The sequence below is a fragment of the Telopea speciosissima genome, chromosome 6 (assembly GCF_018873765.1).
Source record: "Telopea speciosissima isolate NSW1024214 ecotype Mountain lineage chromosome 6, Tspe_v1, whole genome shotgun sequence".
NCBI classification, from domain to species: Eukaryota; Viridiplantae; Streptophyta; class Magnoliopsida; order Proteales; family Proteaceae; genus Telopea; species Telopea speciosissima.
The window spans coordinates 55,345,207-55,360,923 of record NC_057921.1 but is presented as its reverse complement, the minus strand read 5'-3'; the positions used below and the strand labels follow the sequence as shown (position 1 = coordinate 55,360,923).

Here is a 15,717-nt window from a genome sequence, read left to right as displayed (position 1 = left end):
CATCCTACCAAGATTGGGGGAATAGAAACAGAAGACAAGGAACACACAAATGCATGGTAGGAAGGAGAGAGGGAATCATAAGACACAACATGAGAAATAGGAACTCCTCTTTCCATTACGGACAGCAATAGGCAGATTTAAAGAATCAACATCAGTAGGAGGAGAAAGATTACCGGGTTCGATGAGGTGATTGGCAGTCCTGGATCTGAGGAGAGCGGTTGGCTAGGTAGAGCAACAGTAGTGGTAATATCTATTGAATCTTTGCAAGACCGAGATCGAGTAAACACTTGCAATGGTTTAGCACTTGGTACACTGTCAGTATTCAATTGCTCCCCCTGCACAGAAGGATTAGCATCAAGCTCAAGAAGAGATAAGGAGGGGTTGTCAAGAGGAACAATCACTGGCACATCGTCACTAGAATGCTCCCCCTAAAGAGCCAAGGAAAAATAATAAGTGGACTCATGAAACACGACATCCATAGTGACGAACAAACGACAAGAAAGCGGATGGTCGCACTTATAGCCCTTCTGAGTAGCAGAGTAACCAACAAAAATGCACCGGAGCCCCTGAGGGTTAAGTTTGCTAGCAAGGCGATAATTGTGTGCAAAACACACACACCCAAAGATCCGCGGAGGAAGAGTAAAAGAGGAACAATGTTGAAGAACATCCAAAGGAGACCGGGAACCCAACACACGAGAAGGCATGTGGTTGATTAAGTAAGCAGCAGTAAGGACGACCTCACTCCAATAGTGCTTTGAGACATGCATTTCAAACATTAGAGCATGTGCGACCTCCAACAAGTGGCTGGTTTTACGTTCCACAACACCGTTTTGTGCAGGAGTATCCACACAAGTAGTCTGATGAATGATTCCCTCTGCAGCAAGATAGGATTGAAAAGAACCCTCAAAATATTCCTGACCATTATTACTGCGGAGAACGTTAACAATAGCATTGAACTGGGTTTTAACCATACGATGAAAAAGCTGAAAGTAATGTAACACTTCACTCTTATAATGCAACAAATATACCCAAGTAGCACGAGAATGGCAATCAATAAAAGTCACAAATAACGATAACCACAAATAGACACACAACGAGAAGGAACCCAAATATCAGAGTGAATAAAACAAAAGTTCGGTTCTTATATTATCAAAAAGAGGGTAAACAACATGAGTTTGCATGGCATAGACACAAGAATCACAAAAAAAAAACATTAGGATGATACTTCTAAAATAGATTAGGAAAAACAAGAGATAAAGTCCTAAGAAGTAGGTAGCCTAAATGCCGATGCCACCGATGTAACTCTGATAAGGCGGAAGCAAAAGCAAACGAATCCAACTAGTGAGCCTGAGGGGTAAGAGTTGAAGCCACAGGGTGACTATCCTCTAGCAGATATAAACCACCACTCAATCTACCACTACCAATCGCTCTCCCCGTCACCAAGTCCTAAAACATACAATGAGATGGAAAGAAGGTGACCTTACAATTCAAGTCTTGAGTGATGCTACTAATAAAAAGAAGATTGTGGAAAAATTAGGAACATGAAGGACAAACGATAAGGGTAAAGAGGTAGAACATTGAATGGATCGTTTCCCAGAGACAGAGGAAAAGGAGCCATCAGCAACCCGAACACGTTCTTTACTTGAACCTGGATAAAAAGTAGAGAATTGACTAGAGGAATCTATCACATGATATGTGTCACCAGAGTCAATTATCCAAGGAGAGGAGTAGGAGAAGCATAATAACCAATAAAAGTGATACTTGAATGCACAAAGTTGGAGCCAGAAGAGGTCGAACCAGATGTGGCAGATGCAGCAAGAGATGGAGATGATGAGGAAGTGGGCTCCAACTTGGACATCAGACGGCGGACAACTAGTAACTCATCCTAGGAAAGTTGGCCATTTGTGGATGTGGGAGGAGTCACCTCAGTATGGTGACCATGAGCTAGGGCCAAAGCACCACGCCCACGTGTAGAGGTGGGACAGCCGTGTAACTTTCAACAATACTCCTTCGTGTGGCGTTCCTTTCGACAATACTCACATTTTATGGGATCACGATTAGATGGACGACTAGTAAAACAAGTGAAACTATCCCGGGACTAAGAGCCAAAGCCAGTGTAAAGAACTGATCTCTCCAGAGAAATGGGTTGTAGCATGGCAGTCCGCCGACTCTCCTCAAGTTGAACAAGGGCATAGGACTACTCCAAGGAAAAGGGTCTCGACTGAGAACCTGAGACCATATGTGATCATACTCCACATTCAATCTGGCCAAAGAGTCATAAACGTGAATCATATCCTCACGCTTAAAACTGGCGGCATCAGTAAGGCATGCATCCTGAAAAGTCTCGTAGAAGTCGAGTTCCTGCCACATGCTCCGCAACTCAAAATAGTATTGACATCTCCTTCTAGGTGGTCCCATGAATAGGGTAAGGATCCACAACCCCCACCACTGCCCCTGATCGAGGCCGCTCATTCAACTCAATCCCTATTGCTCTTCGTAAGGGTGTTAGGAGATGTACCCAACACCCTCTTTCTAACTTTGTGTCCTATTCTGGTTTGTCTTCTAGTTTCCATTCTTGTTTAACTACTGTTGAAAATCATCCTATTCGTAAGTCTGTTGCAGAGGCATTATCTATTCCTGGTTGGAGGGCTGCCATGAATGAGGAACTATTAGCATTGGAAGAAAATCAGACATGGGATCTTGTACCGTTACCCTCAGGTAAATCGGCTATTGGTTGTCGTTGCGTTTATGTGGTAAAGGTTAATCCTGATGGTTCTTTAGCTCGTTTAAAGGCCAAACGTAGTTGCAAAGGGTTGTGCCCAAGTGTATGGCGTTGATTACTTAGACACTTTTTCCCCTGTGGCTAAGCTTACTTCTGTTAGTATTTTGATTTCTCTTGATACCACTCACCATTGGCCCTTATTTCAGTTGGATATTAAGAATGCTTTCCTACATGGGGATCTCCATGAGGAGGTTTATATGGAGCAAGCTTCTGGGTTTGTTGCTTCAAGGGGAGTATGGGATGGTGTGTAAGCTCAAGAAGTCTTTGTATGGGCTGAAACAATCGCCTTGGGCTCAGGCGTGGTTTGGTCGGTTTACTGAGGTTGTATCAGAGTTTTGGCTGACACGATGTGATAGTGACCATTCAGTATTTTTCTGGCATTCTGATGCAGGAAGAATATTTCTTATTGTATATGTGGATGACATCGTTGTTACAAGAGATGCTTCTTCAGGTATTGAGGACTTGAAGATGCATTTACAGCAAAAAATTCAGACTAAAGATTTGGGAAGGTTGAAGTACTTCTTGGGTGTGGAAGTGACACAGTCAAGGAAAGTATTGTAATTTGGGGTTTAAAGGGTAGAATTGTCCATAGGGTATTTCAGTCCTGTAACCTCTCTAGAATGTTCCACTGATTATAAATAAAGATCGATTGTGTCTCATATGATACAAGTCCTATTTTCCCAACTCACCACGGTATCAGAGCGGGAAAGATCGACCTAGGGAATCAACCCTAATCCCCCTCTGCCTTCCATCTTCTTCTAGCAGCAGCCCTCTCTCACAATCCACCCACCTCGGTGGCTCTTTTCTAAGCCACCGAGGGCCTTTTTTTCCCTTTTCTTTTTGTGGTTCCTTCAATTACACTAATGTTGTGAAGGACCTACTTAACTTTTTTCTTTCTCTTTGATGGGATCCAGACTTTATCCAATCGTTTTTTGATCTTTCTGGCATCGTTTTTCTGGTTCCCCTTTTTTTTCTAATCGATTCTTTTGCAGTTTTTTTTAATTGATTTTTTTTCTGGCCTTTGTTTCCCTGTGTTTATCGATTTTTTCAAGATACCACCTGAAATCGATCTCTATTTGCAAGTTTTTTGTTCGATTTCTTGCACCATGCTAGCCTCGATTTTTCCCAACTTCCTTGGAATCGATTTTTTCTGATCCTGTTTTTTATCAGTTATACAAGATCGATTCTCTAGATTTTTTCAGAGGTTCTTCTATCCAATCTGAGATGCCTGGTTCAGAGGTATCTTCTGGTTCTTCTGGAGAGGATGGAGGTCACCATTACCCAACTTTTCCCCCTTGTGCTGTTAAACTTGATGGGGGGAAATTATCTGAAGTGGTCCAGGTCAGTTTACCTTTCTATTGATGCTCGTGGATATTGTGGCTATCTCACTGGTGCTAAGCCGAAACCCACTGCTGAAGCTGAACAAGAAAAATGGAGTTCCTCCAACTCCCTGGTTATGTCATTTCTCTTCAACAGTGTGCAGCCCCAGAAATAGCTGATGGTTATATATGCTCTTGGACACTACTGCCAAGATTTGGAAGGCAGCTCAGGCAACTTATTCCCAAGTCAGTAACGATGCTCAAGTCTATGAACTAAGGCAGAAGCTTCATGCGACTAAGCAGCGTGATCGAACGTTGTCTGAATATTTCTCTGAGTTGCGATCCCTCTGGCAATCCCTGGACTATTATGATGACTTTCAGTGCTCCACCGCCGCAGATGTTATTGCATTTCAGAAACGGAAGGATAAGTTCCGTGTTTATGATTTCTTGGCTGGCCTTAAGGTCGAATATGACCAGCTCCGTGCACAGATTCTCAGTCGTGAACCTTTTCCCACTTTGGAGCAGTCCTACGCCTTGGTAAAACTGGAGGATACTCGCCGATCTGCTATGCTTCTGCATTCTGTACCTTCTGTACCAGAGCGATCAGCCCTTACCTCTGGTCCTGCTGTACCATCTCAGGGAAGTAACCAGAAGTCGGCCCTGCTTCTGATCGGCCTCCTATCAAGTGTGACTATTGTGTTCGAGAGAGACACCAAAGAATTCTACTGGAAACTCCACGGTCGTCCTGCTGATGGTAATCCTAAGGGACATGGCCGTGGCCGTTGCCGTGGCAAGCCATCTACACATGTGTCTGAGACTACCGAGGCTGATTCACCAGCCCCTGTTGCTCCTTCTATGCCAGATGAGGTCACTATGCTGCTCTGCCGCTTGGTAACAAAATTGGATCAGCCTGCCCCTGTCAATCCTGCCACCGCTTCCTCCTCTACATTTTTACCAGGTTCCTCCACCACTTCAGGTACATCTTTTGCTAGTTGTGTGTCGGCTGCTCCCAGTCCATGGATTATTAACTCTGGAGCCTCAGACCACATGACCGGTAATTCTAGTCTTTTTTCCCGATATTCTCCTTGTTCTGGTAAAGACAAGGTTCGCATTGCAAATGGGTCTCTTTCCTCTGTCTCTGGACAAGGATCCGTTCGATGCACTCCTACTTTAACTCTGAATAATTTCTTGCATGTTCCTGACTTTTCTAGCAGTCTCCTTTCCATTCATCGTCTCACTACTGATTTGAATTGTAAAGTCATTTTTTTCTCTTCCAACTGTTTGTTTCAGGATCTGATAACAGGGAAACGATTGGCTCTGGTAGGGCTTGTGGTGGTCTCTATTTGCTCGACGAGGCAGCTTCTTCGACTTCTCAAGCTCATCACACCAAATCTGATGTTTCCGCATCTCTTCTTCTTTGGCATAAGCGTTTGGGTCGCTCGCCTGTGGGGACCTTAGTTAAATCTTGTCCTAGTTTGTTTTCTAGATGTAGTTTGAAAGATATTTTTTGTGAAGCTTGTGTTTTAGCCAAGCAAACCCGTATTTCTTATTCCCGTTTCTAATAATAAAAGACCAGCACCTTTTATGTTAATTCACTCGGATGTATGGGGTCCAGCTCGATGTACGTCTGTTTCGGGTTTTCGGTGGTTTGTGTCTTTTATTGATTGTCATACTCGGGTCGCCTGGCTCTATCTGATGCGACACAAGAATGAAGTGTTCAACTGCTTCAGTCCTTCCACAATATGATCCGGACTCAATTCAAGACCGACATTCGTAGTGACAATGGGCGGGATATTGCGATGGTCAGTTTCGGGCATACCTTGATTCTCACGGCATTCTCTATCAGACTAGCTATGTGGAGACACCTGCCCAAAATGGTGTGGCTGAACGGAAGAATCACCACTTGCTTGAGGTGGCTGGCTCATTGCTTTTTGAGATGCATGTGCCACTGCATTTTTGGGGCGAAGCCGTACTTACTGCCTATCTGATCAACCGGATGCCCACTCGTGTGCTGAATTTTAATTCACCTCTCCAGGCCCTTTAAGGATCGACAACCTGCATTGTTCCACCGAAGGTTTTCGGTTGTGTGTGCTATGGTCAGAACCATCAACATCCTAGCAAATTGGAGCCAAGGGGACTGAAATGTGTCTTTGTTGGGTATTCTCCATCTCAGAAGGGCTATCGGTGCTATCACCCACCCACACGGCATATGTATGTCACTATGGATGTGGTTTTTAATGAGGCCACTCCTTACTTTTCTTCGGCATCTCCTCAAGGGGGGCCCTTGGTACTTAGTGATGACATGCCTCAAGGTCTCCTCTTCCTCATCTACCTCCTACTGCAGTTGTTCCTATTGGGGGGGACAGTTCGGATAGTACTGATGAAGTCCATGGTCATGCTCCAGTCCATGGTCGCCCACCAATTGTTCCTTTTGACATTGTCAACAATCGTCAACCTCGTGAGCAGCAAATAGAGCCTACCACAGCTGCACCAACTCTACCTAGTCAACTGTCATCTCCTGCAACAGATCCGGTTACATCAAGTAATGATAGGTTTCCCGTTTCCTTCTGAGCCCATTATTTCAGATTCCAGTATTTCAGGTTCTCCTTCTCTTGATGCTTCTCTTGACCTTCCCATTGCACTCCATAAGGGGACTAGAGCTTGTATGCAACATCCTATCTCTAAGGCTGTCTCGTATGGGTGTCTACCTCTTTCCTTTCTTGCCTTTGTATCGCCTTTGTCTTCTATTTCCATTCCTCAGAATTGGCACGAGGCTCTTAAAGATCCAAAGTGGAAAGTTGCAATGGTGGAAAAAATGCAAGCCTTGAAGAAGAACAATACATGGGATTTGGTGAGTCTTCCTCCCCAAAAGACTCATGTCACCACCAGGACTCTAGACCGCCGCTTAGAGGTCACGTCACCCAGACGGATTCAAGCACCAAGGACGTTATCACCACACGCGGGTATCTATCCACCAAGGATCCTGATGCCACCAGGACACTCCCTCCCACGGGGAGATGGCCAATCAGGATAGAGCCCCGTTACCGAGGGCCTCTATCCATTCAATGGGACAATCGCCATCAAACTGGGACTCTCCACACCGCCATACGCTACTATAAAAGGCAAGGTACACAACCCCATCAGGGACATCTAAACTCATACTGAATAATCACTATTCATCTATTTGCGCCAGGAGATCTAACTTTGGCATCGGAGAGCCCTAGGCCGGAACCACACCGGTTCTCTCTGCTGACCCCTTGGTCCACTTGCAGGTGACGGCACTCGCAGGACCGCTCGACGATTTCTTGACGCAACAGTATGCAAACTCAAGCGTGCTTTATATGGACTAAAACAGTCCCCTCGAGCCTGGTTTGGCAGATTTCATAGTGCTATGATCTCATTTGGCTACTCCCAGACCAACGCTGACCATACTCTCTTTATCAAGCACATTCGGTCAAAAATCGTAGTTTTGATTGTCTATGTCGATGACATAGTGGTAACCGGTGACGAAACTGAGGAAATAACACGCCTTAAGGCGTATCTTGGTCGAGAATTTGAGATCAAAGACCTGGGACAGTTGTGCTACTTCCTGGGCATTGAAGTGGCTCACTCTACCAAGGGCGTATTGATCTCTCAGCGAAAATACCTCTTGGATATTCTGATTGAGACTGGCATGTTGGGATGTAGACCAGCCGATACACCAGTTGAAGCAAATGTTCGTTTATCTAGTCAAACGAGTGAACCTGTGGACAAAAGTCAGTAACAACGTCTTGTGGGAAAATTGATCTATCTATCCCACACACGACCTGATATCACTTTTGCTGTTAGCATGGTCAGCCAGTTTATGCATGACCCATAATCCTCTCATTGGGGAGCTATCATTCGGATACTCCGATACTTGAAGGCAGTCCCAGGTAAAGGAGTCCTTTTCTCGCCTCATTCTCATCTTCGAATCGAGGCCTTTACCGATTCAGATTGGGCAGTTCTCCTGACGACAGACGGTCTACATCTGGTTATTGTACATTGGTTGGAGGTAACTTGGTCACATGGCGCAGTAGGAAGCATGCCATGGTTACCCGATCAAGTGCTGAAGCCGAATTTCGTGCCATGTCTCATGGCATCTGTGAGCTGATGTGGATTAAAGGCCTATTACAGGATTTGGCTATCATTGTACCTTTGCCTATGATGTTATATTGTGACAACAAGTCAGCCATTAGCATTGCTCATAACCCTATTCAAAATGATCGCACAAAGCATGTAGAGATCGACAGGCACTTTATCAAAGAGAAGTTAGAAGAAAAGCTGATTTGTACTCCCTTTGTACCTCAAGAAGGCTCCTGGACATGGTCTACTTTACCCTGATAATGGCCATGGAAGGATTGAGGGTTTTTCACATGCTGTTTGGGCTGGATCTCCAGTTGACAGAAGGTCAACTACAGGTTATTGCACATTTGTTAGAGGGAACCTTATGTCGTGGAAGAGCAAGAAAGAAACAGTTGTGGCTCGATCCAGTGCAAAGTCACAATATCGAGCCAGGGTATATGTTACTTGTGAGCTGATGCGGGTGAAACAATTATTGGTTGAGCTTGAATTTTCAGACAATTCGCCTATGCAGTAGTGATGTGATAATCAAGTTGTTGTTCATATTGCTTTGATTCCTGTGTTTCATGAAAGAACGAAACACATCGAAGTAGATTGTCATTTTGTTCGGGAAAAGCTGTAACAAGGACTTATTTCTCCTTGCAATGTTCGTACATGGGAGCAACTTGCAGATGTATTCCCAAAGTCTTTGGGGAGTGCGAGAGTGGATTATATTTGTAACAAGCTGGGCATGATTAACATCTATGCTCCAACTTGTTCTCTTTCTCTTTGGTAATGAATTTTTATTCACCCAAAAAAAAAATATCTATGCTCCAGCTTGAGGGGGAGTGTAAATCGAGACTTATGAGTCTCGGTATTAGTGTTGGCTTGAGCTAGCGCTAATACCGAGATAGGTGAAGAGTAGTTTAGGCATTTATTTTTGTTTCTTATTCTCTTGTTTCCAGTTATGTCCTTGGTTGCTTTTTAGTTATTGTATATTGAATAGAGTGGGAGCTTCAACATTATGTTGCAACTCCCAGAGGTTACACAAAAGATTCGGTTCTCTCTGTTCTATTTCTTCTCTTTTCTCTTCTTCTATTCTTTACAAGAAGTAAACAAATCCAAAGAGAACTCTAATTTCTCTTTAATAACATTAGGAACATTTGGCTAACAAGATAATTTTAGAATCTATGGTATGGGTGGTAATTTTCTGAGTACTCATTGACTTCGATTAGATAAAATTGCTTGGAGGAAATTTTCTTTTGTCCCACTTGGCAAGAGTGTTGGAGAACCAGAGTGATTCACCAAGGCTTGCTGTACAATTTTTCATTCAATATTAGGTTCAAAGTCCTGTTTTTCTGTCAAGGCCCAAGCTGCATGGAGCTCAGATTACTCATGTACATGAGAAATGTGCCAAACCAACTAACACTTTGCAACCCGTGATTGCGATAGTAGCCAACTGTTACATATGCTAGGGTTTTCCTCTTTTGATAGGTGTAAAATTGATTCTGTACAAAATCTTCTCAAAAGGTAGACATCCAGATTAACTGCACACATGCATTCCAAGTTTTCTCAGTCAGCAACTAGGGTCAACAACAGGCTTTTTGAATAAACATAGGCCATTGAGTGAGTTAATAGCTTGTAGGGAAAGAATAAGGTTTCTGAGAGCCCATAATCATCAGTCAAAGAAGAAGCAAAAGAATTATTTATGGTCACTTGCATTAATTGGAAGATTGTCTTCCCAACATTTAATAGGCTTTCGAGGCGTTCATTTGTATTTGCATCGCAGTAAACCCATGCATAATCAATCTGAATGTCCTTTGCCTAGCACAGCATATATTTTCTAAAAAAAAAGGGCATATCCAGTGCACGAGGCTCCCGCCACTGCAGGGTCTGGGGAGGGTCATAATGTACACAGCCTTACCTCTGCTTTCGCAAAGAGGCTGTTTCCAGACTCGAACCCATGACCACTTGGTCACAATGGAGCAACCTTACCATTGCACCAAGGCCCGCCCTCTTAGCATATATTTTCTGATGCACCAAAAACAACAATCCATGACTATCTATGCACAAATGACATTGCCTTACTGCAGTCAAAGCATTGACCTCAATGCCTATAATGTTATTGGTCATGGGCAGCGATTGGCACTATGGCAATCATGGAGTTGTCATTGACACCACAATGGTGATGCAACTAGCAGCAAAAAGCAATAAGAAATCAATCAAACATACCAGTCGTAGATTAAATTGCAAGCCAAAATTTCCATGATGGACAATACAATTTCTGATTGAAGATTTGGAAAGCATTGGCTAAAAGGAGAAGAAGTTCAGTAAAGAACAAACCAAAATCTCTGTGGTGCACTGTGTCATTCAACCCTTCTATTAATGGACCAAGTACAAAACTTTTCGGCACTTGCTTAGCCCAGTGATAATGATTCTTCCAATCAATATCCAAAAATGACTGCATGATCAAGCACCTAACTGCAAATTGAAATACAACCCAAAGAAGAATGTCAAAAATGACTAAGGCTTCCCCCCCTCCACCCTAAATAATTACTATAATACCCAAAGATCTTAGTGCTACCAACTCCAAGTGACTGAAATACCTTGAGGGTTTTCATGAAAAAATCCCTGTTCCCATAAAATTGCAAGCCAGCTAAAGATTCCTTCTGAAGTTTCCATTTGAATTTGATCAGCTCTTCCACCAATGGAATTTGTAGAAGAATCATGCAGAGAAGGAAGTTGAAGCAGCAATGTTACCTGAAAGAAATGATTAGGTCAATTTGTCATGTTTACCAGACTACAAACAGGTAGTAATATACTTAGTTAAACATTATTGCTAGCAGGAAAGATGATGAGTCTCCCTAAGGAAGACCACTGTGACAGGAGAATAATATTACTACTGTGTAGAACTGGAAAGAGGTGTTGGGTTCAGGGGACAGGTGGGATTACAAAAGATATATCTCCCATCAAAAGTGAAATATTAAAATAGGTGATGGCTGTGCGAGGAAAGAGGAACTGCAGACACCGTAGATTCTCCAGATGAGGATCCTATTTTTCATCTTTGTCAATGTCATCCCCTATCATAAAAGATGGAGAATGCTCATCAGGTGAAAACAAAGACCCAACTTCTCAGCTCAGAGGAGATGGCAGAATCAGCTTATGATGTTGGTAAGAAGCCGGGACTTTCATTCCCAGGAAGTCAAGACTAAACGATCGAGTTCTTAAAGCGAGTAAATGAGCCAGACAAGCCAAATAGGAAGCCATTCTAAGTGCTTTGGTGTAATGCCCCGCACCTAGGACCATTTGTTAAATGATTATTTTATTATTGGACTGACAGGATGATCGAGCTGGACTGAAGGAAGCAAGTTCTTATGGAGGATGCCTATGTGAGTGTGGTATATATTCAATATGCCTGTGATTTATATGATGATTTGTATGGTGATTGAACTGTTATGGCCATCAATTGATTTATGAGGTTGATTTACTATTATTTTAATGATAATGGACATGTTTAAGATTTATAGTGGGCATTTTCTAGTATTTTTTCGGCCCATGACCCGATTTTTATGGACTATGGTATGTGACTAAATTAAAGTGTTGATGTGACCTAAGTTCATATGATTTAATGTGGGTTCAATTGAAGTATTGGTTCATCATGGTCCAATGTTGGTTCAAAGATTGGTTCAATCTAAGTTGTTTTGGCCTATTGTGTTCTTAGGCTTGGAACTCAAGGGCATTATGGGAAAAGAAAAGGTTAGGTGAACTTGCATGGGTCCCTATTGGTCATAATAGAATATGGAGATAGAATCATTTATGGGTTTTGATTGGAATTCCATGTTGAGGATAGTGGTTATTACAAGAATGCCACTTAAGCCATATATTAAGTGTTGAGGTTATTCTTCAACAAAGGCTCATTTGTAACTTTACCATTGGAGAGTTTGAAGTCCGCTATCATGAGAAGGGAATAGAGAAAAGGCTGAAGGTCTCCTCTACAAATTCATTGCCAAAATTCTTACCAATCGCCTCCATCTTGTCATTGACTCGTTGGTTAGCTCCAATCAATCTGCCTTCATTTCCGGAAGAAGCATCTCTGATAATATCATCCTTTGCTAGGAAATAGTCCGAGGGTTTCATCGAAAATCCATCTCCCCTTCTGCCCTTCTGAAGATTGACATCCTTAAGGCTTTTGACTCCATTCATTGGGACTTCATTTCCCAAGCTCTTCTGAAGATGTCATTTCCCCCCATCTTTGTCAACTGGATCCATTTCTGTATTTCCACCCCTCGCTTCTCTGTTCTTCTCAACGGCAGCCCCGCCGCCTACTTCTCCTCCTCGTTGGTATTCGTGAGGCTGTCCTCTCTCCCCTTCCTTTTTGCCTTTCCTCGAGGTCCTCTCTCGCAAGATCCAGATCCAAAACGGACCTTCACCTCATCTCCCCCATTCCCAAATGTAAACACACCAAACTAACCCACCTTGCTTTTGCTGATGACCTTATGATATTCTCTAAGGCCGACCCAACCTCCCTTCAATCCATAATGGCTTCCCTTCACCTTTTCCAGGAGCTCTCTGGTCTCCGCATTAACCTCCTTAAATCTCAAATCTTCTTAGCCGGGGTCCCTGACAACTCCAAAGCGTCCCTTTTAGCCATCACTGGTTTCTCTCCTGGAACCCTCCCGGTTCGCTACCTTGGCCTCCCCTTCATCCCAGCCAGACTTTCAGCCCATCATTGTAACCCCATCCTTGACCTCCTCCGAAAGAAGCTTCAGATTTGGAAAGCGAAACTCTTATCTTACGCGGGCCGCCTCGAGCTCATCAGATCAGTTCTCCAGTCCTGTTACATCTATTGGAGTGGTGTTTTTGGCCTCCCCAAAGCTACCATAATGGCTGCTGAGTCTATCATGTGTACTTTCCTTTGGAAAGGTGTGGACTCTACCAGGTTTCTTCATCCCTTGAGCTGGTCCTCCATATGTCTCCCCAAAGCCGAAGGGGGTCTCGGTCTCAGAAGGATCAAGGACGTCAACATGGCTGGTTCCATCAAACTGCTTTGGAAGCTTCTCACCAACAAGACCAGTATCTGGACCTCTTGGGTGTACGCAGGGCCTCTTCGCAGAGACTCTATTTGGACTATCAGCCCTACCCCTGACTCCTCTTGGATTTGGCGCAGCATTCTTCAAGTGAGGCATATTGTCAGGAGTGCTATATCATGCAGGATTGATGATGGGCAGCAGACTTACCTTTGGCTTGATCAGTGGCACCCTTCAGGTGTCCTTGCCTCCATAGTCAGCCCCCGCATCATGTATGCTTCAGGCTTGGACAGATTTGCCCCTTTGGCCTCCATCATATCCAAAGGCACGTGGTCACCTCCCCCCTCCCCCCCTTCCCTTGCTGATTTATGGAGATCCCTCCCCCCTATCCCCCCTGGCCATGGGGGCAGAGGTGATACCACTATATGGCTCCCATCCCCATCAGGCATCTTCAGCTCCCACTCCGCTTGGGACATGGTTAGACATAGAGGGACGCCCTGTCCTTGGCATAAAGTGACTTGGTTCAAATGGCACATCCCTCGCTAGAGTTTCACAGCTTGGCGTGCCTTGGCAAACTGCCTTCCCACCCAAGCCTTTCTAATACGCCGTCACAGGCAAGTCTCTCCCAGTTGCTGCCTCTGTTGGAATGGGCATGAAGACACAAACCACTTGTTCTTCGCTTGCCCTTTCGCAGCCTCCATTTGGAACTAGGTTCTCCGTCATTGCTGGCTGGCTCGAAGAAGGCCATTCCCCCTATCTAGGGAATGGATTTGGATAGATATGACTTTTGGAAGGAACTCGATTCGTGACATTGTGGGAAAGCTCGCCTTTTGCGCTACTATTTCCCATATTTGGATGGAACGCAATCTTAGAAGATGGACTTCCAAATCCCGCTCTTTCGATAGGATTTGGAAGGCCATCTTATTTGATGTTTCATCTAAAGCTTGCTCCCTCCCCCTTGGTAGTGTTAAAGATACCCCAAGGAACAGGCTGATTGTTGTCTCCTGGTGTCTTCCTACCTCCATTTTGTGTCCCAACTAGTCTCTAGCTTCAGTTTTATTGGCCCTCGGGCTTGTACATCCCCTCTCCTTTCTTCGTAATTTAAATTTTCATTCATCTAAAAAAAAAAAAAGTCTGCTATCGGTTGTCGCTGGATCTTTGTGGTGAAGATTAATCCTGATGGGTCTGTGGCTCGGTTGAAGGCCCGTCTTGTTGCAAAGGGCTATGCCCAAGTGTATGGTGTGGACTATTTGGATACTTTCTCTCCGGTTGCAAAGCTTACTTCTGTCCGCATTTTAATTTCCTTGGCTGCTATACATCACTGGCCATTATTTCAGCTAGATGTCAAGAATGCGTTCTTGCATGGGGACCTCCTTGAGGAGGTGTATATGGAGCAACCTTCTGGTTTTGTTGCTCAGGGGGAGTCTGGTAAGGTGTGTAAGGAGGAAATCTTTGTATGGGCTGAAGCAATCACCACGAGCTTGGTTTGGCCGCTTACGAGATGTTGTCTTGGAGTTTGGTTTGACTCGGTCCGAGAGTGATCACTCGGTGTTTTTCAGCAATGATGCAGGGGAAGATATTTTTGGTAGTTTATGTAGATGATATTGTTATTACAGGGGATGACTCTTCAGGTATTGAGAGCATGAAGACATATTTGGGACAGCAATTCCAGACTAAGGACCTGGGACGACTAAAGTACTTCTTGGGTATTGAGGTAGCTCACTCGAGGAAAGGGATTTCGCTCTCACAATAAAATATGTGCTTGATTTACTTTCGGAGACAGGATTATCTGGGCTCTAGGCCTTTGGATACTCCTATGGATTCAAATGTGAAACTTATGGCAGAGGATGGGGATGTTCGGCTGATCCAGAGAAGTATCGAAGGCTTGTAGGAAACTCAACTATTTGACTGTGACTAGACCGACATCTCTTTTCCTGTCGATGTACTGAGTCAATTTATGTCCGCTCCTAGGACAGCTCATTGGGAGGCAGTTATAAGGGTGTTGAGATATATTAAGAAGGATCCAGGCTGTGGTCTCTTGTATTCTAATCATAGTCATAGAAGGATTGAAGGATTTACTGATGCAGATTGGGCAGGATCTCCTATTGATAGAAAGTCTACTTCGGGCTATTGTGTCTTTGTTGGAGGAAACCTTGTTTCATGGAAGAGCAAGAAAGCATCTGTAGTAGCTCGGTCTAGTGCAGAGTCGGAGTATCGGGCTATGGCTCATGGCCTTTGGTGAACTCATGTGGATTAAACAATTGATGACGGAACTTGGATTTGGTGATGATTCTCCTATGCTGTTGTGGTGTGACAGTCAGGCTGTCACGCCCCTATTCTGCATAAGGAATATAATATCATATAAAGGGTACTAGGGCGACGCGTGTCATCCTACTAAACCGCCCGGATCACCGACACGGTGTCCCCGTACGCATGATCATAACCAATATTAACACAATATAATATTAGAATGCGAGAAAAGAGGAATATTACATTCCAAGGATCGATA

At 44.0% G+C, this 15,717-nt stretch overlaps 1 protein-coding gene across 2 annotated transcripts in view; it reads right to left on the bottom strand.

Moving 5' to 3' along the window:
- The window catches only part of LOC122663896, a 217,148-nt gene that overhangs the window by 123,437 nt on the left and 77,994 nt on the right, over positions 1-15,717 (bottom strand). For both annotated transcript variants that reach the window (XM_043859564.1, XM_043859565.1), the window contains exons 7-8: positions 10,788-10,941; positions 10,525-10,662 (exon numbers count right to left, since the gene is read on the bottom strand). In XM_043859564.1, the coding sequence (XP_043715499.1) occupies positions 10,525-10,662; positions 10,788-10,941 (292 nt within the window). The remainder of the gene's footprint in view (positions 1-10,524; positions 10,663-10,787; positions 10,942-15,717) is intronic.